The sequence below is a fragment of the Kwoniella bestiolae genome, chromosome 1 (genome assembly GCF_000512585.2).
Source record: "Kwoniella bestiolae CBS 10118 chromosome 1, complete sequence".
Taxonomy (NCBI): domain Eukaryota; kingdom Fungi; phylum Basidiomycota; class Tremellomycetes; order Tremellales; family Cryptococcaceae; genus Kwoniella; species Kwoniella bestiolae.
In genome coordinates, this window is record NC_089241.1 from 5,633,237 (window position 1) to 5,655,222 (window position 21,986).

General features: G+C 47.1%; 6 protein-coding genes across 6 annotated transcripts; 3 read left to right on the forward strand and 3 right to left on the reverse strand.

The window, feature by feature from the left end:
* Positions 1 to 813: 813 nt before the first annotated feature.
* On the forward strand, positions 814 to 4,803 carry I302_102118 (uncharacterized protein; the record flags this gene model as incomplete). The annotated part of the gene is made up of 15 exons (XM_065869417.1): positions 814 to 1,085; positions 1,142 to 1,331; positions 1,395 to 1,686; positions 1,741 to 1,988; positions 2,051 to 2,182; positions 2,259 to 2,463; positions 2,528 to 2,622; positions 2,691 to 2,954; positions 3,023 to 3,119; positions 3,182 to 3,365; positions 3,465 to 3,805; positions 3,966 to 4,198; positions 4,267 to 4,329; positions 4,392 to 4,457; positions 4,543 to 4,803. 15 exons carry the CDS (start codon positions 814 to 816, stop codon positions 4,801 to 4,803), a joined length of 2,943 nt encoding a protein of 980 aa, XP_065725489.1.
* A 794-nt stretch (positions 4,804 to 5,597) lies between these two features.
* Positions 5,598 to 8,260, reverse strand: I302_102119 (biotin-[acetyl-CoA-carboxylase] ligase; the record flags this gene model as incomplete). The annotated part of the gene is made up of 5 exons (XM_019187499.1): positions 5,598 to 5,889; positions 5,994 to 6,222; positions 6,332 to 6,705; positions 6,768 to 7,819; positions 7,886 to 8,260. 5 exons carry the CDS (start codon positions 8,258 to 8,260, stop codon positions 5,598 to 5,600), a joined length of 2,322 nt encoding a protein of 773 aa, XP_019050377.1.
* A 315-nt stretch (positions 8,261 to 8,575) lies between these two features.
* Positions 8,576 to 10,183, forward strand: I302_102120 (uncharacterized protein; the record flags this gene model as incomplete). Its single annotated transcript, XM_019187500.1, has 6 exons — positions 8,576 to 8,780; positions 8,850 to 9,099; positions 9,262 to 9,398; positions 9,506 to 9,623; positions 9,715 to 9,872; positions 10,014 to 10,183. 6 exons carry the CDS (start codon positions 8,576 to 8,578, stop codon positions 10,181 to 10,183), a joined length of 1,038 nt encoding a protein of 345 aa, XP_019050378.1.
* Positions 10,184 to 12,743: 2,560 nt separating this feature from the next.
* I302_102121 (uncharacterized protein) lies at positions 12,744 to 13,734 on the forward strand (the record flags this gene model as incomplete). Its single annotated transcript, XM_019187501.1, has 2 exons — positions 12,744 to 12,873; positions 12,956 to 13,734. The coding sequence occupies 2 exons, from the start codon at positions 12,744 to 12,746 to the stop codon at positions 13,732 to 13,734; spliced, it is 909 nt and encodes a 302-aa protein (XP_019050379.1).
* A 2,975-nt stretch (positions 13,735 to 16,709) lies between these two features.
* Positions 16,710 to 18,641, reverse strand: I302_102123 (uncharacterized protein; the record flags this gene model as incomplete). The annotated part of the gene is made up of 10 exons (XM_019187503.1): positions 16,710 to 16,886; positions 17,022 to 17,129; positions 17,239 to 17,281; positions 17,380 to 17,459; positions 17,529 to 17,657; positions 17,776 to 18,114; positions 18,183 to 18,218; positions 18,310 to 18,332; positions 18,418 to 18,445; positions 18,552 to 18,641. 10 exons carry the CDS (start codon positions 18,639 to 18,641, stop codon positions 16,710 to 16,712), a joined length of 1,053 nt encoding a protein of 350 aa, XP_019050381.1.
* Positions 18,642 to 19,015: 374 nt separating this feature from the next.
* I302_102124 (uncharacterized protein) lies at positions 19,016 to 21,925 on the reverse strand (the record flags this gene model as incomplete). Its single annotated transcript, XM_065869418.1, has 11 exons — positions 19,016 to 19,130; positions 19,214 to 19,355; positions 19,437 to 19,569; positions 19,636 to 19,720; positions 19,777 to 20,066; positions 20,135 to 20,260; positions 20,329 to 20,484; positions 20,546 to 20,823; positions 20,876 to 20,973; positions 21,063 to 21,431; positions 21,507 to 21,925. 11 exons carry the CDS (start codon positions 21,923 to 21,925, stop codon positions 19,016 to 19,018), a joined length of 2,211 nt encoding a protein of 736 aa, XP_065725490.1.
* Positions 21,926 to 21,986: the final 61 nt, after the last annotated feature.

A 21,986-nucleotide genomic window follows, 5' to 3' on the forward strand; every position in this document is an offset into this window, starting at 1 on the left:
ATTCGGATCTTGGACGTGTTGTAAGGAAGGTCAGGTAAGCAGATCAATTACCGAAGTAATGATATACAAATACAAAGTATACAAATATAAAGTACAGTATACAAATCCATCCGCAGAATCATCCTTTGAATTTGTATTTTAGTGATACTGTGTATATATACATTTGTAATACCCGCTTCTTCCTCTCGTTTTGCCGAGAATGTTGTTAGTGTGGGAGAGACATGCCATCAAGTGAATTTCGGTTGCGCCCAAAATGGAACGATCTGATCAGTATGAGAATCAATGTGAATTAATTAAAGATGCACATCCATCAATCAATCAATCAATCCACGTACGCTCGTCGCTCTGGATCGGGTGGGCACGATCGGATGCGATTTGATGAGACATCAGATGGGAATTCGATTCGAATGAAGTTGATCGCTTCGACGGAGAACCTCGGAGCGGAACAGAACCTTGAGCCGAGCATCTACCATCTACCATTGTAGTCGAGATGATCCAGACAGAGCATTCGAGGGGGACGAAGTGAACATCCGGATTGCCATTACTGTAGAGAGCAGTTTCTCCTTTGTGGCATGCTTGGTGCTTTATACTGTACATTTGATCCCGCTCTCGACATAAGCTGAAGCTGAGACGCGTCGCGTGGTAGTAACGATATCAGACAAGACATTTGTTGACAAGTTTAGCATCCACATGACTCTGCATTGTAACTGCTCTCACCATTGCACTTTCATGCCAACGATCAAGCACAATCACCAAGTAGTATAAATCAGTAGAGGAGGGAATCATATTCAGCCCTCGACTGTATCCTGCAACATGTCAACACGCCCTTCATCATCCGCCTCGACCCACCGACCTCGACCTTCCTCTTCCTTCACCCGCTCACCACTCGAGCAACTCGTATACTCCTCCGTACCTTCCCTTGCACCTCCCAGAACACACCGCGGAACTATCGATGCGAGATCAGGTAGATCATCCGTAGCTAGCTCTAGACCTGATAGTAGAGCTGAGGTGGACGATGAAGTTGAAAAGGAACGGAAAGAGAGGGTAAGAGAGTTGATGGAATGGTGCGAGGAGATCATGGAGAGGTGTGTGCCTTCTCACAAACACTTCACCGTCGGTGACTGACTCATATATGACATAGTCGACTACCTTCCTCGGCTCCTTTATCAGCATCAATCCTACCTGATACAGCCAAACGCATCCTCCTTCAATCCAGCTCTCGCACAGACGGTAGATCAGCTTCGAGGCAGAGCTCCCGGGGCGAGAGCAGTGCAAGTGGATCAGAGAGAGCTATGAAATTCAATGGGATATGGAATAAGCTTGAGAAGGGGGTAAGCTATGTTGTGCTACAACTTGTCGAGATAACACAAGAAGCTGATGAGGTCTATATGCAGCGATTGCTATCATCCCCTTTACCGCACTTGCAATTCCTCCTCTCCTTGTCAGAGTTCAACCCAAATAATATCCCGTCCAAACCTATACCCTCAAGTGCCTCTTCAGTGACTGGTACTTCATCAAGTCGATCAATGCCTCCCCCTCCTCAGCCATCGACTTTCCCCTCCACTCAACCTAGGTCATCAAGACAGCCTCTCACTGGTACGGCCTCAGCGAATATACCATCACTAGATTTCGACGTGAAAGGCAAGAGCAAAGCGGATGTTCTGAAAGCCTGGCGGACGTCAAAGTGTACGTGCGCTCATGCTGACGAACATGTTCTTATGAGACTGATACTCTGGACAGCCCAGAAACCTTTCCCTCCACAATTGTTACTTCGAGATACCCTCTACTTACTTCAAGGCATTGACGGACGATATGTTCGATTCGCTCTTCGTCCGCCCAGGGAACAAAATCCGTATCTCACTGAGAAAGGTCGAGCAGGAGAAGGGGTGGGATTCCCACTGGGTAAAGACGGTGCGGTACCCTCTCTGGAAGATGAGGGGGAAGAAGGAGAGACAGTGGGGATTGAGATTGTAGCTGATCAGAATAAGGTGAGCTGCCTTTCTCATGGCACCGTACACGGCAAGGGAGCGATAGCTGACACTCGTTACAGGACGGATATATATCCAAACCTACGCAAATTATCCTCATGCAACTATCAGAAATGGGAATGTTATATAGACAAGTAACGGATTTCATTAATACTAGACAAGCTGGGGAGGGGAAAGGAGGTATGACTGAGCAAGTGAGTACATGTCCTGTTTAGTCTGTCATCGACCACATCGTCGTCATCGAAGCTGACTCCTTTCCTGGCGATATAGAGTCTTTGCCATTTTCTCCACCACGAATTATCGGAATATCATCGATTACTCGCTGTGCTAGAATCGCAGATGAACCAAAGTACCCCAGCGGATGCTGAACAGCCCGCCGAGGGAGCTGGATTGACATTGATGAGATTGGGGTTGTGGACGGAGGAGATGAGGTTGAAGTTGAAACAGATGAATCTGGTGGTTGACGAGGCAAAGAGTGAGCTTAATGTCGAAAATCATGTGATAGAGGCGAGCTGACTGATGGCCTTCGAAACTATCAGAGGTACATGGAGGAGCATTAGTCTCAAAAATACATAAACATACGAATCACGGTGATCCACTTATACGCAGATTTACCGATCAGATACTTGAAGAGGTAATCGCTCCCTCCCGTTCTCGCTGGACAATATCAGGGATGCTGACAAGTCCTCGATGATTTTGTAGGTATCGAAACCCTTTTTCGCTACGTTACAGCGGTGGATCTTCTCCGGCGATCTACATGACCCGTTCAACGAGTTCTTTGTACAGCTCAATCCGGAGACTGTATCCCTTCGTGATGGGCGGATCTCGCCCGCTGGAGATGTAGGCTTTGAAGGTGGGATGGACTCTGGAGGAGGTACAGACGAAGCTCATAAAGTCTGGGAAAAGAAGTATGTCTTCGTGAAAAGTATGGTACCTGGTTTTGTCAGTGAAGATTTTGGTAAGAAGGTGAGTTGGCCGTCAGCCACATGGGGATCGGTTTGGACAAATCAGAGTACAGCTAATGAGGATAATAGATATTCTCAACGGGAAGAAGTTTGAATTTCATCAGATATAGTTGTGGGGATAGCGATTGGATTGAAACGCAGGCTAAACTTGCTAATGCCGGGAGAGGTGAGTTGGATGTCTTGCATTAGATTAAGAAGGTAAGATTGACTGATCTATGATTGTTTCAGCGTTGAAATACAGTGATCTAGCAGGACTGGAAAGATCGATTGATGACGCCTATTCCATAGCCAGTCAAAGGCTATTGGAGATATTCTTCGATAAATTCGTGCTGCTAGAGCATCTTCGCGCACTCAAGTCGTACCTCATGCTAGGTGCTGGTGATTTTACTGAACTTCTCATGGAAGCATTAGCGTGAGTCATCTTTACAACCTTTCCAATCAAAGCACCAAACACCAAAACATGTTGCGATACCATATCCACGAAGAAATGCTAATTTTGTCCATGTGATAGACCGCGTTTATCCAAACCCGCCATATCACTCTACAGGCACCACCTGACGTCCGACCTCGAATCCGCCATCCGAGGATCCAACGCTCAGTTTGACAATCCCGATATCCTCAGACGACTAGACGCGAGGATACTTGAATATTCCCACGGCGAGACTGGATGGGACTGTTTTGCTCTGGAATACAAGGTCGAAGCTCCCCTCAATGCTGTGTTGGACAATAAAGCGATGTTGGACTATGATAGATTGTTTAATCATCTTTGGAGGTTGAAGAGGGTTGAGAATGCTTTGACGAGTGGGTGGATGAGGGTGACTAGTGGGTCGAGGGTTTATGAGAAAATTCCTGGTGAGTGTTTTATTCTGGGTCATGTAGATTGAAACTTGCAGTGTTTGGTGGATATCAAGATGAAGCAGAAGGACATCGTAGTTATTCACTTTCTCATACGTGGTGGAGACAGCTTGTCGATGAGATGAATGCTCGCTGACATACTTTTCGACATGACTAGGCCTAAGTAACGACTGGCACCATTGTCGAATCGTCCAGTCGGAGATGGTCCATTTCCTACGAAATCTCCAGGCATTCTATCAGCTGGAGGTTATAGAATGTTCTTGGGCAGCTTTCATCGATTTTACCGAGAAGCGGGAAGGCGATCTGGATGCGCTCATAGCTGCTCATAGAGAGTATCTGGAAAGGGTCGTGAGGAAGGTTTTGTTGTTGAGTAGTAGGAGGGATAAGGAGGTGAGCTTGTGTCTCCGCTCTTGCTAACCCACCGTAGACGGAGAGTGTGGCTAATCATGCGATGGTAGGAGGTCTTACTTGATGCGGTTAGAGACGCACTGGACTTCATACTTCAGTTCAGAGATGCTACGGTCAGTTGTCCGTAGCACACCGCCCACAGGACAAACAGCTGATAATGCTGCACTTCGTACAGGATGATCTCTACGCTTGGTCATTGGCCGAGGCCACTCGACTAGACAGAGAACGAGATGCAGAGCGGGTGAGTCGGATGGGATGACATCCTCTCTTCTTTTGCACTTATTGAACGGGGAAGAGAGATACTGATATCCTCCTCATCATTACAGGGCCTATACACCCTCCCCACAACAGATTCACCGACCCTCTCTTCAAACCAACTAACCTCAATCAGACAACGAATCAAAACTTGCTCGAACTCTTTTCAAGATCGTTTGATCTCTATATGTCATTTGGCGGGAAGTCATACGGATCTGGATGTGAGGTTTCTGGCTATTAGGATAGCTTGGAATGGGCATTATAGTTTGAGGAAGAGTCGGTCGGGGGTGGTAGCTGGGGATAAGGCTTCGGGGAGAAGCGGGAGGGGATGAAGGGTTCATCCTATGGGATAAGTGATTCGCAAGATGATTTTTTGTATATAATGCATGATCGATCAAAACATAGCAATGCCAGTGCTAGTAGTGCCCACAAGTGAGATTAAGGTTGAACGAACTGATATATTGGATTTTGAGGGTTCCGTCAGCACTGCTCGAGATCATTCCCTGCTTCCTGATTTTGATGAATTTATTCGAACAGTTGAGTTCAGGTCAAATCATGATGTTTGACGAGATGATATGATGTGTCACTCATAATTACCAATCACCCTTGAGGTGATCAGATGGAGTATGGGATGTCTTTCTTTCTCTGGGTAGTATAAATCGGAATATTCCCGCACAATGCGAACGATTTATACCGAACAGCGATCCACATCCGATCAATCCCCAATCCTAAGAAAGGAGATTGTTCAGATGGAATGGAAAGCCGGAAAGAAACGAAAAAGGTTGATCTTCCGATAGCTGTGACATCCCTAGCGTTGTCAGAGGCTAGAGACGTGTCTAAGCTCGGTTTGAGGATTAAGAAGGGGGCGAGGGAGATGATAGCGCGAGAGAGAGGATCTCCAAGTTTACTTGATAGATCATGGAGAGAAGGAGACATCGAAAGTGGAAAGTTGAAACTCGAGAGCAGAGTCAAGACACGTTAGTACGTTCTCTGGGTTAATTGAGCTCTGAGATGTTGATTTGAGTGAAGGGCTAGGTAGGATTAGTGATAAGAATACAACTGGATACATTACAACCCATCCCGCTCCTTTTTCAAGGTTGATCTTTACCTTCTACCTCTGACTCTACTATACCTTACGCTTGATCAATCCACTCATGAGATCAAAACTATTCCCATCAGGCTGTAGATCCACGAATTCCGTCTTACCCCCACCTCCACTTCCACCAGATGACGAGGTAGTATACCTATCTTCGGAACTATGATCCACTGTCCGATTGTACAGTGGGGTCAACCCGCTCGACGACGCTGTTGCAGCTTTTTTGAGGGGGATACAACGTAATAATCCATGATCTGGGGTTATCGATAATATCCTCAGCGGGGTGTGAGGTTCGGTCGTGGTCAAGGTTACTTCTTGACCACTATTTCCAAACAAAAATACTACCATCAGCTGTATTGCCCCCAGGGGTCCTCATTCTTGATGTAGGAAGGAGGGTGGAGTGGAGAAGCAGCTGAGATGACGTACGAATGTAACCACCTTCCATGATATTCGTTCATAAATCCTTTAAAACCCTTTTCTTCTATGAACTGCTCCCATTTGTTCTCAAAGGAATTCATGATCTTCGCGAAAGTACCTTCCATCGTTGGCGCGGGAGGCAATGTTTTGTTGGTATTTGATAGTTTCGCAGCGAGGAGTCCGTGCAGCTGAGAGAGGGATGTGGTAGGTAGAGCGTTGAGTACGTTGATACCGCAGCCTACAATGGGATCTCAAATTGTCAACTCTCCTCTCGATGTACTTTCTGAAAGGATGGTGAGATAGGCAATTGGAAGGGCGTAGACAATAAATGGGTGGTTGTCACTTACCAACTACAATCCTCCATTTCCCACCAACGAAATTAGTATTAACCAATATCCCACCCAATTTCGCCTTCCCCTTTTTACCCGACCCAACCTCTGTCCCACCTATTCCCTCGACCTCAGCGTAGATGTCATTAGGCCATTTGATCCTCACTCCCAATTTTCCATCTTCATCTACCGCTTCGCACACCGCCAAGGCCATGATATATTGTATGAATACCATCTTACTGGACAGACTTGAGGGTAGATCCAGTAAAAGGGAGAATTGAAGACATCCTGCGGGGGATAACCAGACGTTTGAGCCTCGACCTCGACCTGATAGTTGGAAGGTAGCGAGGAATGCCAGTGGTGCGGTGAGGTTGGTGAGCAGTAGGGGATTCCTGATAATTCGCATTACAGGGTCAGCTGATTATGCAATCCCAGTGTAGAACAGATAACTGACCGATCAAGCATCGTTTGGGTACTGGTCACTGTTTCTCCGTAAAGTATCAAATCGCCCAAAGCGCACTTCTCCCCTTGTTCACTCTTCCGCATCACTCCAGATCTCCTACCACTACCTTTCCTAGCGTTATCCAGCTCGGTCCAATACGTATCAAAGTTGAACAGCGGTGTCCATCGTGGTGTATACGGGATAGAAGGTGAGGGGAGAAGCACAGTTTTCGATATAGCATGGAAATCTGGCGGCTGGGGTATAGGAGGCGATACATCCCCTTTGGGATCGATGTTGAGCGACTCAATTGAAGGAGGCTCAGATTTAGGTTGATCCCTTCGTTTCCTAGCTAACCACTTGGTCACATCATCTTCCGAAGTAGACGTCGATGATGTTGAGTCGGGGGTACCGAAATGTATCTGATCATTACCATCTCTCAGTACATCCCATCCATCCTCTTGAATCATCTTAACTTTCAGCTCCTTCTTACCGACCGAGTTATTTGCGAGATCAGGTAAATTAGGATGAGATAACACGAAGATAGGTGAAGGGTGTGTAGGGTGTAAGAGCAAATTGGGATCTTCATCCATCTCCCCTTGACCTTTATCTAACAATTCATTCTTATTCGGTGGATCCAGACCTAGTAGCCGTAACAGCTCTTCAACCCATTTGATCCGTCCTTTCTCACTCGCTTCTATCTCCTCTACCCCGGGTGGATGTTCAAGTTTGTTTATCGCCAGTCTTGCAGGGGGGTCATTCAATGGATATTCAGGATGTATCGAACACAATACACTCTTCCCCTTCCCATTCCTCGTCAGAACCACTGCGATGGGATCTTCCTCCTTTCCTGTATCAGCGTATCGAGCTAGGACCTCGACGTTGGATGGTCTCGGAGAAGGTAAGATGAAGTGTCCTCCGCCGTTGTAATAGATATGATCTATTGATCGATGAGAGGAAGACGAAGAGGAGGGTTCAAGGAAGAGAGACACGGCTCTCGAACCTGATTCTGAGGCGTATTGGAACCCTGGGAAGGTAGGTCCCTCGCTCGAACCGGAGAAGAATGCCTATCCATGCAGATTTGATAAGCTACATATACACCTATTAGGGAGAGATCAGATGGAACAACTTACCAAATCCCTTTCACCAACCACCTCCATCCCTCCACCCACATCAAACCTCACTTCCCTCGTACCGAAGTACGCCCCCGCACATATACCAAGGTACTTCCCACCTTCCTCCACATAAGCTTTTATCCGCTTTGTGACTCTGCGTTTGGTCGTCAATTCCTCTACGAAAGGCAGGTCCCGTCCACCCGGAACGACCAGTAAAGCGCACGATGGCTCCCAGGGTTGAGATGAGAGAATGTCGGGAGTGACTGGCTGGACGATGTAGTGCGGTAAGAGCAGGAGAGAAAGGGTGAGGATGGTATGTGAGAGGGAGAGGGGGGATACGCCTGGTCCGGAGTAGACCAGGACTTGGTGCGCTGAGGGAGAAGGGCCTGGCATGGTTCAGTCGGCCAGATTGGGACTGTGTGATCCCTCTTAGCTGCGCTGGATTAGAGATGAATGATGAGCAAGATATGTAATGGATATGAACAGAATATGTATGTTTAGGTGAGATGGGGAATTCAATCGTTAGCACACTCTCCCCATCCGAAATCTCCGTCCGAGATCCGTCAGTGCGAGTCTGAATCACGTGACTAGCACATCCACAACTCATCGAGGTCAAAAGTCAAAAGTTGAGAGGCAAATGACGAGTATACGATCACATGTAGACTAACCCACCTCACAGCAACATCAAAGCAACACCACACAGAGACAATGGGCAAACCATCCAAAGAGCGGAACCAGCGCGCACCAACCAGAGGACGGGGTCGAGGTCGAGGAGGAGGCAGTCACGCAGTCAGAGGTGGAGGTAGTGGACGGCAGAAGGCCATTGCGAGTCGGAAACAGGAAGAGGCGGTGGATGATGAAGAGGTGTTTAGGAGGGTGATGGCTGGTGAGGTTGTGGGGGACGATGACTCTGGTATGTCCATGTTCATCCGTATCTTGCAGTTGTACGTTAAAGAGGCTAATGAGTGTTTTTGGTGTTTAGAGGGATCTTCGAGTGGTGAAGCATCTGGATCAGGATCGGGGTCTGGTTCCGAAGATGACGACGAAGCTCAAGCAGACGAGGATGAGGATGGAGACGAGGAGCAGGATGAACCCGCCGATATAGACGTCCCAGTCGCAATGTGGGATTTTGACCATTGTGATCCCCGGAGATGCTCGGGTAAGAAATTGGCTAGACATGGGTTGATCAATGCCATGAGGGTTGGTCAGAGGTTCAGGGGTGTTGTCTTGACGTGAGTGCATTACATATGTAGCTATCTCCTTCTGGTCCACTCCACGATCTATGTCATATCGTTCTTTCATCTACGAAGCAAGACATTATCATTCATCATCCCCAACTGTGATTTACAGATATAGAATTATATGATGAACTCAAGCTGATATACGAATTGCAGACCGAAAGGTAAAAAACCAATCTCACCCTCAGACGATGAGATTGTCCAGATGAGTGGACTGGCAGTGGTAGAATGTAGTTGGGCGAGGTTGGATGAGGTACCGTTCAATAAGATTAAGTCGCCTTATGAGAGGTTATGTGAGTTTGGTCTGTTGTCCCCTCTGTTCATCTGTGTACACTTGAACATGTGTTACCTGGGAAGTGAAGTGCGAAGCTGATCCCAATCCCATGTTCGATGTGCGTAGTACCCTTCCTCATAGCTAGTAATCCAGTAAATTACGGTAAACCCTGGAGACTGAATTGCGTAGAAGCTCTTGCAGCTGGGTTTTACATAACGGGGCATGATGATTGGGCAGAAATCTTGTACGTCTATCCTGCCGTGAACACATCAATTCAAATTCTTCAGTAAGGTTTGGGTGCTGATATCTAATGACATCCGTTTATCTTCGTACAGACTGAGCAAGTTTTCATGGGGTCATTCATTCTATAAACTCAACGGACACCTCATAGAGAGGTATAGGACATGTCATACCGCCGAAGACATCCAGACGATGGCAGAGCTGATTCAGCAGGAAATGGCCGATGAGAGGGAGCAGCGTCAGCTGGAGAAACGTGCGTCGAGCGATATTTCATTCATTTCGTTCTTCTCTTCTTAGGTTGTCTGGCAAGATGATCGACAATGCCCTTTGTTCTCAGCTTGATGGATGCAGCTTCCCAGGGGTGTTGACTGATTTGTGATATTTATATCTACAGAGGCGAACGAGGGGGAAGACCTGCTTCGTGCGAATCCCAATCATATAGGAAACGAGTGGGATACCGAGGAAGCTCCAGAGTTGGTAGATGTTGGTGGTGATAGCGAGGACGAGAGGGATGATGTGGAAGTGCTAGTCCAGGGGATAGACAAGGCTAAGATCAGTGCTTGATCAGTAGGTTCAATGGAACGAAAGATGTGTATCATCAGGTCATGTATAATGTACGAAAACGAATGACTCGGAAGGCATAGGCGCCTGATTCGCTATTCGCTCTATCCTTTTGGCTATGGTATCTTTGGTATTGAGCAGTGAGCAGTCATTGATAATAAAAAGAAACAGTGCATGCTGGGACGCTTTTTGGGCGAGTCCTTCGAGATCCAGGCAAGAATGCTTCTTGATACTGTTGGATCCCCACTTAGTCATGTGACTACCGTACCTCCTTGATCCCTGGCTCTGTCTATGATACCTCTCCTTCCATTCTCTTTGATCCATCCCCAGAACCCCATTTTCACTTCCCCGTCTTCCCCTTCCCCTCCACCTCTCTTTCATACGCTTTACATAAAGCACTTTCGTCGTTATCGGCCGGTTTGACGTTTTGGACTTTGCCCGGTATAACGCCAAGAGACGGGTAGACGCCGCATTATATTGAGGTTAACCCCATTTTTGAGGGGTGATTTGTGGGGTTGGGTTACGTATCACATGCATAGGACAGCGCCTTATTGTTCTTCGTGATGGGGTGATCAAACAACTGACTCATTCATGGGAGAACATCGGTTGTAGGAAGTGAATGATGAAACGGCACATCATCGTTCGGTATATTGTTGGGTGAAGGAACAAAAGAAACAGATGATCAGTTGATGAAACATCTTTGGATGTGATTTGTAATGGCGACGTTCGAAGGGTGAATAGGATTTTTGATTTTTGGTTCTTACGGTTCAAATGGGCAATACAAAATATTCTATTTCTATCTCATACTCTTATACATGTGAAGGAACCAAAAGATGAGTTACAAGTAAATCACCTCGCAGCGATTGAATCCTAAAATCAGCATTTCCGTAAAAATCGCTCTTACTCCAAATTCAAAACCCCATAATCGAACCCCTTGTCAGATGTCTACGTCCACGCCGATCTTCTTCCATTCCTTCTTTACTTTACTTACCACTTCCGTTCGGGTGGAGTACTCGGCCTTTGATATTTAGCTGGAACCTTGCTTCTTCTCTTGTCAATCGGTGGAGTGAGTACCCCCATCCCAATTCTCTGGAAATCGGGCCAGACGCTAGGTCCAGAGTCTATCTGAATGTCTCATATGGAAATCCGAAATCGTCAAGACCTCTTTTATCTGTATGGGGCAGCCTATGCAATACCGCCGGTTTCGTCTACACCTGTAAAATCAATCGAAGGTGTCCCCTACCCACACCTGGGCTTGAATCCAGCTCCAGCTTGATTGTATAAATAGGGTCAAATAACCTTTTTCAATATGATTCGGATTTACTCATACAGAAGTCTGGACTCTTGTGTAATCGATTAACTGTAGGCCGATTAGATAAAGAGGTGGGCATGTCGGTGTAACCGTGCCAAGCCCAAAAGGGAAGTATTCTGGGGTGGTTGAATGGAAAAACGTGGTACTGCGGTGGTGGTGATCAGGTCCACCTGGCTAGAAAAAGGGTTCAAAACGAGTTACGATTACTCCGCAGATTTGTCAAGCCGACTAAACAAAACAAAAGGAATGCACTGCGGGTTTGGCGTGACTGGGCATTTGCATTTCATTGCAAAGGAAGCACTCTGAGTACTGCTGAGACGCGTGAACTGCAACAACGAGAACCGATCGGAAGCGAAAGGAGGGCGGATAGGAACAGGAGCAGGTTTGACAGTTCTCAATCACCACTCATCTCTGTGTGCTATGTGCTCTGGAACATGAACATGCATAGTCTGCCTCTGCATCTGTATCAGATTTCACCTCATCTATACATATCACGGTCTGGACCATGCCGGTCCCAGCTACTAGTCAATCCAGTTGAATGAAAAATGTTGAATTGTATTTGTAACTGTACGAGATATTCGAAACACACTACTGACCCCCTAGATTTATGAATTTATCCTTAACTTTAAATGTGATGATTACCCTATTACCCTATTGTGTTGTTACTCCGCAGTATTTGAGTGTTGGACCCGTTCCACGCGTAGCAACGAGGCGCATTGTTCGGTTTTTGGGGTCAGTGGATATATAACAATGCTTCCTTCCTTGCATCTCCATCTTCTTTTTTCTTTTCTTCACCTCAACAACCTCAAAAATCTTCTCTTTACGTTTACTCGTTAACGCCACGACCTATCCCGACAACCGACGTTCAAGTCAACCCCGACACACCACGCTCTTTCAGCGCATCAACCACAAGGTAAACGAACCTACCTCACCAGACCCAAACCTCGACGATCCTTTCGATCAAGTAATCAATCAATCAACGAAACGAATTCTGGAACTTCTGTGAAGCACCAGTACTCTACCCTCGAAATCGATTCCACGACCTCGAAAAATTAAAAAGGTGATCACTACCACGACCCTCCTAAAAGACAAAAGGTATATATAAAGCTAACCTCTACACGAGGTGAGTTGAACTCTTCTTTTCCTTCTTCATCCACTCACCAAGAACATCATAAAAAGAGCCGAGCTCACTTCATTGCATTCACTACTTGAACGAAATAGACTTTCATTTCAGCAACACATCAAATCAAAATGCACTCATTCACCGCCGTCGCTACTTTCGCCCTCGTCGCTTCCGCTTCGATCGTATCTGCTGCTCCTATCGCCTGCAGAGGTAAGCCCGACAACTACGTTGATGGTTATCTTGAGGACTACGACACTTGTAAGTCTTGCTCTTCCTCCCTTCCTTCCTTCCTTCTTCCCTTCCTCACCACTTAAGCTAATACTCATTATTCCTACAACAGACCACGTCCGATACATCGCCTTAGACTGTCACTCCCAACACAACACCACCTTCTTCGATGACTGTTGTCACCCCTTGCTCGCCAACGAGACCCTCGCCGACAACCGATTGGCCTACTGCACTCCCAACACCACCGCCGTTGCCGAAGTCACCTCTACCATCGTAGCTTCCAACGCCACTGCTACCGCCACCGGGGCCGTCGAGGCCACCACCACCGCCTCAGCCGATGTTGACGCTGCCTCCGAATACTCCGCCGCCGAGACCTCCACATCTGCCGTAGCCGAGTCCACCATTGGTGCCGTTGCCGAGTACGCCCACCACGGCAAGCAATCTTCTTCCTCTTCCTCTTCCGAGGCTGCTCCTACCTCCACCACCGAAGCTGCTTGGACCGCCGAAGCCACCTCCACCTCTTCCGCTGCTGCCGAGACTTCTTCCGCTGCCTCCTCTTCAGGCTCAAGCGACGTCAAGACCGGTGGTTTCGCTACTTTCTTCTACCAAGGTGGAAACGCCGGGGCCTGTGGTACCGTCCACTCTGACTCTGACAAGGTCATCGCCATCGACTCTAACGGTTACTGGTCCGACTTCTCTCAACCATCGCAATACTGTGGTAAATACATCACCATCACCAACACCAACAACGGTAAGACCGTCACCGCCATGGTCGCTGATGTCTGCCCCACCTGTGTCTCCGACAACTCTCTCGATCTCTCGGTTGGAGCGTTCACCGAGATCGCTTCTGAAGATGATGGATCAGTCCCAATTACCTGGGTCTGGGCCTAATCAATTCGTTGACCTTGATGGTGAATGAATGAAGAAAAATTGCAAAATCGAAAAAACTCGTGTTTCCATACTATACTTTTTCATTTCTTTTGGTCTTTTTAGTGTATATCCCCTTAGAACATCATATATCATCTAGATTCCCCCACATAACGATAAAACGGAAAACCTGTCTCACCAATCACCCTTTCCATCCTTCTTTTGTTTCTAAACATCTATATGATAAGGATCGTTGATCGGTCTTCCCTTTTATCTGCTTTTGTACTTGTTCGATCTTTGATTTGAGCTCTTTGGACTGGCTTTCCATCGAGTCTCATCTTGTCGACTAGTCTAGGTAAATGGAAGAGTAGTGTAGATGGTCTTTGTTATGCTGTGCATAATGAGGATTAGATAGAAGTAGATAGATTGGATTGGGAAATGTCATGAATGGAGCTAGTCTCCTTTTACGAAAATAAATTCGAAAGTTGTTGCATAAAAGTGAGCGGTGATCGGGACTGCTCCGTCAGATTCAGTCGCGATCGCCCAAAAGCGATTCACCGAACGTAAAGATTAGCTCAGTCAACTAATACCCGCATTCAATGTTCATCTCCTTGTTATTACTACTACCTCCCATCTGTCAACAATCAACAAGACTGCTACGTCGCAGAGCTAATGTTCCGCCTCGTGCTACCTGTATCAAGAGAAGTATCTGCATTTGTATCTATAGCTATAGCACAAAGCTCAACCAGACTTATATCCTATCAACCCACATTCAGATATTCACTTATCCGACCAGTATCTTGTCCCGCACTTCATCAGCGTCAACTTCATTCTACCAGCTCAGTCTCCCCAACCTTACGTCGAAGACTGATCTTGCCATCTACAAAGCCCCAGAAACTCAATAAGAACCTTTGGGGGCTGGCCGACAAGCTACGGATCACGTTTATAGGTAGACCCGAGGTGGTTGATGAGGAATCACGAGGGATGTGAGTGGCTGTCTGGTTTACCAACTCGTCTCAGTATGACTTGGAGTAAATGCAGCGAGACCACTTTAAGCTGACAATATGGATATGAATAACAATGCTACTCCGACATCTAGGCCCAAAGCAGCTTATTATGCAGTAGCTGCTGGACGTAAACCCGGTGTGTATACGACATGGAATGAAGCTGAGGCTCAGGTCAAAGGGTATGCCGGGTGAGTGGAGAACGAGCATAATTATTCTCTAGAGCAGATATCTGTCGGTCCGAGGATTCCTCGAGATGTGTACACAAAGACCTGCGAGCTAAGATGACTTGCTGTATAGAGCGAAATACAAGAAATTCCCAACCCAAACCCAAGCAGAAGAATTCATCTCTACCTCTTCCTCTTCTGCCTTCTCATCTCTGACATCATCTACAACCTCGTCATCCTCCACTTCCAAGAACAACAAACCATATTCCAAACCCCCCACTTTGACCCCATTCAACACCCACCGCCGAGCGGAATCACCTACCACCCAATCATCGCCCTCATCCCTTCCAGATCACTTACAAGAGATCGCATCGAGGGGATACGCCTTCACGAAGGATTATTATCTGATCGTACATACCGATGGATCTGCTTTGGGGAATGGGCAGAAGGGAAGTAGGGCGGGGGCGGGGGTATTTTGGGGTGAAAGTGGTGAAGCTGCTAAGAAGTGGGCTGAATTTTCATTCTTATCGTACTTCTGCAGATGATTATTCTAAGGGGAAAGCTGATCTTGTGGCTGGATGGGAAAATAGGAACTATAGCGAGAGGGTACCTGGTTTAACGCAGACCAATAATCGAGGGGAATTACTGGTAGGTCGGTCTCTGTCAGCTTTCCGGGGATCCAAATTTTAAAAAAGCCCTCTCAGCTGATATGACATAAATAGGCAGTGATCAGAGCATTGGAACAATGCCCATACCCCGATGTACCGCTCGAGATCCGGTGTGATTCGCAGTATACGATATCATGTGAGGGCGAAACGTCTCTACCTGATGAGGAACAGCATGGACTTGGATCTGCATAATCACATACTGACGGATTGTTTTGGATTGATGATACAGGCATGACCACCTGGCTTCCCAAATGGCTTCGAACGAACTTCCGAACCTCCTCTACCCCCTACACACGATCCAATGCGAACACGACGACTCAGCAGCAGAGTAAGCAGATATCCAACGTGGACATGGTGAAGCATCTTCTGGTCCTGCTCAGAAGGAGGAGCGGGAGGGGAAAAGTGAAATTCAAATATGTTCCTGCGCATAGCGGGATAGAGGGGAACGAGAGGGCTGATGTGGGTCTATCTCTTACCCACTTCCCTACCATGTTCATACGCATATGCGCATGTCATCTGAACTTCCCTGCGCAAACATCGCGGATTTGGCTTTGTACTTGACTGATACCGTGCTCTGAATATTTCAATAGCAACTCGCCAAGATGGGTAGTCTGATGCCTGAGTCGAATGGGGCTGTCAAATGGTTGACCCCGGAGGAGGAAGAAATATCATCCACCGAAAATCGAAAAGATGCAGAAGATATGAAGGGACTTAGTGGTGGTGTAACGGATGTCGAGGTCGAGGTAAGTATTTCAATCGCCTTATCTGATCATCCACTACTCCTCACTCCTACTCTTCCTGGTCCGAAACTGACGATTGATAATTGCTTCTTCCGACGTGATGCAGCTCGACGAGAATTGGCTGATGTCTGCCGAGGAATTGGACAACTTTGAGAAGGATCTGATGGACGAATGAAGATCGGTCGATGACGAACGGTACGATGGATCTTGTTGTGATGAATTGAGGCTATTTGATCGGGTGACCTTATCTTGTTGTATCTCATTGAGCGATATCTCTGTAACTCATATTGTGGTATTCATCACCATGCATCATTTACCACTACGTATGCTTTATGCTTTATGCTTTATACCCTATGCTTTATGCTTACTTTACACTCTACAGCTACATCCCAACAACACCCTCCCACCTCGACTATTCTACTATCCCCTCCTAGCCAGCTCCTCGGGAGAAAGCACAATCTCCTTCCCACCGACTGTACCTGTCCTACCGCTCACTCCAAAGGTCAGAGCATATCCCGGTGGGAGCTCTGTCCCCGGTGGTGGGAGTTCGAGTAATGGCCATGAGATGGCACTGGGTTTCTGGAGGACTATGTCGACCTGTTTGAAATGAGGATCGGGTGTCAGGGTCAGTACATGACAATGAGCAGACAGGGTATTAAAGATGAAGATAAGATGATATACGGAAGGGAAGGAGCAAGTCAAGATGGTACACGCAAGTCACAAGTCACCCACCTTCGTACCTAATATCCTATATGTACAGGTCTCAGGATAGATAGGACCGTACAGCTGTAATGTCTTATTGACCCGTTTGTTAGATGGGAGGTATAGGTCGAGATGTAACTATACAACATCGATGTGAGCTTCAACCCCGTCTCAACTGATCCTTTCTCAGCCTCGAGATGGGCCGGTCCAACCTAGCTTGGGGCTTAATGAATCCAAGTCAACTCACCGACTGCGATTCGAATTTCACTGTTGATTTTTCTTTATCCGCTCTGTACGTTGATAATAAGATATCAGTGTTCCATCCTATTAGTCATGTTGACATGCGATTGCCTCTCTTGACCATATGTACAGTATAACATCAACTCACCCTTTCGCAAAAGCAGATACGTGGACCTGCAATGGCGTCTGATAATGATCCAATCTACAATCCACTTTTTCTTCTTTTGTCTGCAGCGGGGTCCGACCCATCTCAGTCAGCGAATATGACCATAGCTTGAGAGAGTGCTCTACACTCACCTCATCCTTCTTTGAACCTACAAACAGATGTTTACCCTCCTTGCATCCTTCAATCTTCAGGAACTCTGAGAACTCTAGTACTCGCCGTTTGCAGCATAGATATCCTTTTGAGCCCTCGTGGAAGATTGCCTGTAGCACAGCCATTCCCGACAGAGGGGTAAGAGTCAGTCAAACATGATCTGATCTGCATCGACACCAGATGAACCTTGATAGGGTCTAATGAAAGAGGAAAAAAAGTAGGACCTACCCCCTGAGGATGATACCTACAAACCCCACTTCTACTCTCCTCATTCACGTACTTATACCCACATCCAGTCCGCTTACACCCCGTCCCCTCTCTCACCTGTACACTCGGATCATCTTCCTCTTCCTCCTCCACCTTGGGGGCGGGAGCGGGAACGGATGATGTAGACGATACTGCCTGTTGAGGCGCCTCAGAGGGACCAGAGTCGGTGGAGAGCTTGGAGAAACCGTATGTCTCTACTCCGTCTGCGGAGATTGTAGGTTCGTGAGTTGTTTCCGTTTTGGTCGGGGCGGGTTTGGAGGGGGCGGAGGGGGATTGGGAGTGTTTGCCTTTTGTACATGTCTATAGCCTCGCCTAAGTGTGTTAGCGCCAGCGATGTGACTGTGGAGAAGAGAGAAAGTGGGACTTACGGGTAAGGCCATGAATTGGTCGAACTCCAATACAGGCTATTCAATTGCATATCATCATCGTCATCAGCTCACATCGTCAAACATTATCATTCATCAATTGAAATTATATACGAAGGAGGAAGCATACCTTGTTCACTTCGTTACAACATGCTATTTCACCAACCCAATCAGTCAATCAGCTATCATCCCCCCTTCGCAATTTGCAAATAGAAAGGACGAGTGCAGAACCACTCACACCATGATTTCAATCCTTCATGAAAGACCTGTCATTCACAGTAGATCTGTCAGCTTCGACGCAGTACCCAAGGGTGAACGATTTGCTCATGCACCCATGCACCCGAGAGGTTGTGCCAAACAAGCTCAACTCACCGGCCCACCAGGATGATAACTACAACTCCCCTCTGCATTATCCGCTTCGTCAAATTCCTTCTGACACCCTTTGTTCGCGCACCTTGGCATTTTATCTGAGCTTGGAGTAGACTGGACTTCCTATGGGTTGAAATGAAGTAACTTGGAGTTGAGGTATCACTATTCAACGGTTCATGAATAGACTGTATTTCTCATAACTACAACGATAATATCCTGTTCACGGTTCTCGTTCTCCACCGACCCGACGGACTGGAAATATCTAGAAATATACCACGTGGCTCATCTCAACATTCGGGTTCGGTCATCGTCCTTTCCTTCTACTAAGAAGACCTATCTTAGTGCTGTGGTAGGAGGATCATTGGATACTACTGTATAGTGCACACGAGAGAGGATATATCAAGATACACACAATGAAATGCAAAAGTAACTCGACTTAAACTAGGATACTACAATACTAAACTAAACTACAGAACCATACCTTCTTCATCTTCTTCCCCATCATCTTCCACCTTTATCCCATCCCCATTACCCTCAATGTTCATCATTTCATCGAGATTGAGTGGAGGTTGCCATATACGACTATGTCATTCCACCCATTAGTCAACTTTATCATGAATCTACGACGCAGTGCTCGATATAAGCTGAGCAGAGATCTCACTCACATGGTACTATCATCACTACAACTCGCGAATATCCGCCTAGCAGCGACAGGGTTCCAAGCAACAGCATTGACTACGCTCGTATGGCCCGAAAGAACTTCGATGGGGTTTGGGGAAGATCCCTGCCAGACATATACATGTCCGTCTACATTGCAAATAGTGGAAACATCAGCTGTTACCCTTGTACCGTTGATTTCGGGAGACATCAGCTGAGAAGAAAGCTCACCTTCGCTTCCCGATAGGACGAATCGATCCTTCGGTGCACCAAAGCAACTCCTAATAAGGAAATGCCCCTGTACGTGTCCGCTGTGTTTCCTCAGATACCTAAATCCAGGATCTATCGACCATACTTGGATTTCCTGCGAAATCCAGACCGATCAGCTCAAAATCTCTTCATACAAACTATCGCTAGCTGGAACACTTACGTCTGGTGAACAGCTAACAATGATCTTCCTCCCATCACTCGAAATCTTGATACTGGTAGTCTCACATCGGAGATCTTGTGACCAACTACAAGCCTCTCATCAGCTTCATCCTCGTTCACGGTGTTGTACGACCGCACTCACTCGATAATCTCATGGTCCGCTATACGGATCATAGCCAGCGAATGCTCCATCGTGGCATACTGGAAGGGAGCCAGCGGTCCTCCATTAGGCCCGATAGCAGTGACAGGACCTATCGTCTCTGATTCATCTGACGGACGAGCGGACATTGATTGCTTCAATTTATCGTTATGCGAGACTCGTTTCAGGGGAGTAGTAATTGCTACGATCCGTTTGCCGTCGGGCGTAATGACGAAATCGTTCAGTTGCATCGAGCCTGCAGACCACTGGCGTAGTAGGTTGCCAGCGGGGGTCTGAAAAATTCATGAGTCAGTACATGTCCCAAATGAGCGTACCACCGAAGGTATACTTCAGTACTCACATAAAACACCACTTTGCAATCCATCGAGGCCACCACAAACTCCGAACCATCAGGTAACCACTGAATCGCACTGATTGTATCACTATGCTGAGATCCAGACGAAGGTTTGGGTCTCAATTCTCCGCTCTGTACCAGTCACAATCATCATCAGCTGTTCCACCTTGGCATATCCTTCAAGAGACAGCTCAACCTACCTTGACATCCCAAACATATATATTCTTATCCGCACCCGTTACTAACGTCTTTCCATCAGGGGACCAAGCCATCGCATCTACCGGATCACTATGTTCCTTCAAATGCTGGAATGGAACCACACTATACTGCGATCCACCACTTTCCTTCGGTGTAAACTAGATACCAATCTTCGATATAAGCTAGAGTTGCGATCAGCGCCGGTATATTTCAGCTCACCTTCAATTGCCAGATAACAACGGTCTTATCCTTCCCCGCACTAGCCAGATACATCCCATCAGGGCTCCACTCGATCCTCCATACTTCGTCCGTGTGATCCGCTAATACATGGGTGGTAATTGAGGGAAACACCCCGCTCTCACACCTATGATCGGTATATAGGGATGTGGATTCAGGTTCTTCGTGATAAAGACAAGATAGCTGCTGATGTCTCCTTGCTTGATCGAAGAGGGTAGCAAGTCGGCGAGAGGGAACCATGATTTGGGGAGAGATAAATGCTATAAAAATGTTAGCTGGCTGTTCTACTCTAATGAGAGGCTGGTAGCTAACCTTGAAGATGCTCCAATAACTGTCTACGGGAAGTACCCTGTGCGCCATCCCACATAGCTCGTTCGTACAGATCATCTTTATCGAGGCACATCATAAAGCTATATCATTCAGTAAGATATCAGCTATACCTTTTTCACATGAACCTCAACATGCGGATCGTAGCGTGATAAGGAGCTGAGACACGTACCCAGATAAAGTATGTAGCACCTCCTGATCCTTCGCCACCCTATTCAACTCCCCTCTCAACACTCCCAAAGCCTTCTTCTGCTGCCCTATCTCAAGATATTCAAGATATTTCTGTTGAGAAATCAAGAATTTCATTTGATCGGAGATACTATTCGTGCCCTTCGATTTAGGTAGTTTACCCGACGCTATACTACTACTCGACGACGCTGGTTCAGGTTCCGAGGTGGTCGAGGAGATGGGAATGCCTAGTTCGGGTAATAGACCTAATGCTTCTGACCATCTTCCTCCCAGGATGGCAGATTGGAATTCGTTTGCGTGGGGTGTGGAGAGGTTGTATCCTGATTCGAGTTCTAAGACATCTGCTGATTGACTAGAAGCACGGCAAGATCAGTATCAGTGTCACATGTCAGTTGTACAATGTTGAGAAGAAGAAGACGAGACCCACTGGTATCCTATATCCCTCAACCCCTGTAGAATAAGCCTTACAGCTTCCTCCCTCTCCACCGGCATTCTCCTCCCACCACCCACTCCAGGTCTCTGAGTTGGTTTCCTACTTATCGCTCTACCTTCATGGTGGCTCAGCCCATCTTCTACTTCCAACTCATCATCCGTCCCCTCCTTGCCATCGTCTGCCATAGCCACGTCGGGGTGCTCGTTCCAACTCCGATCATCCTCATACATCAAATTACCAGGTGGTAGGACATGCTGGATAGAGCCGAGCACATGAGGGGGTAATGAACCAGGCCCAATGGATGATGACGAGGCGTGGCCATTTGACGATGAAGATGAGGGTCCAGGTTCGTTATCGTGGGATGCGCCGTTGGTAGGACTCGAGCCATTACCGTTATGTAATGGGTGGCCCATGGTGTCGGTCATATGTTTGCTGGAGGATGGTCTGATGCGTTGTCTTGGTCGAGATTGGTCG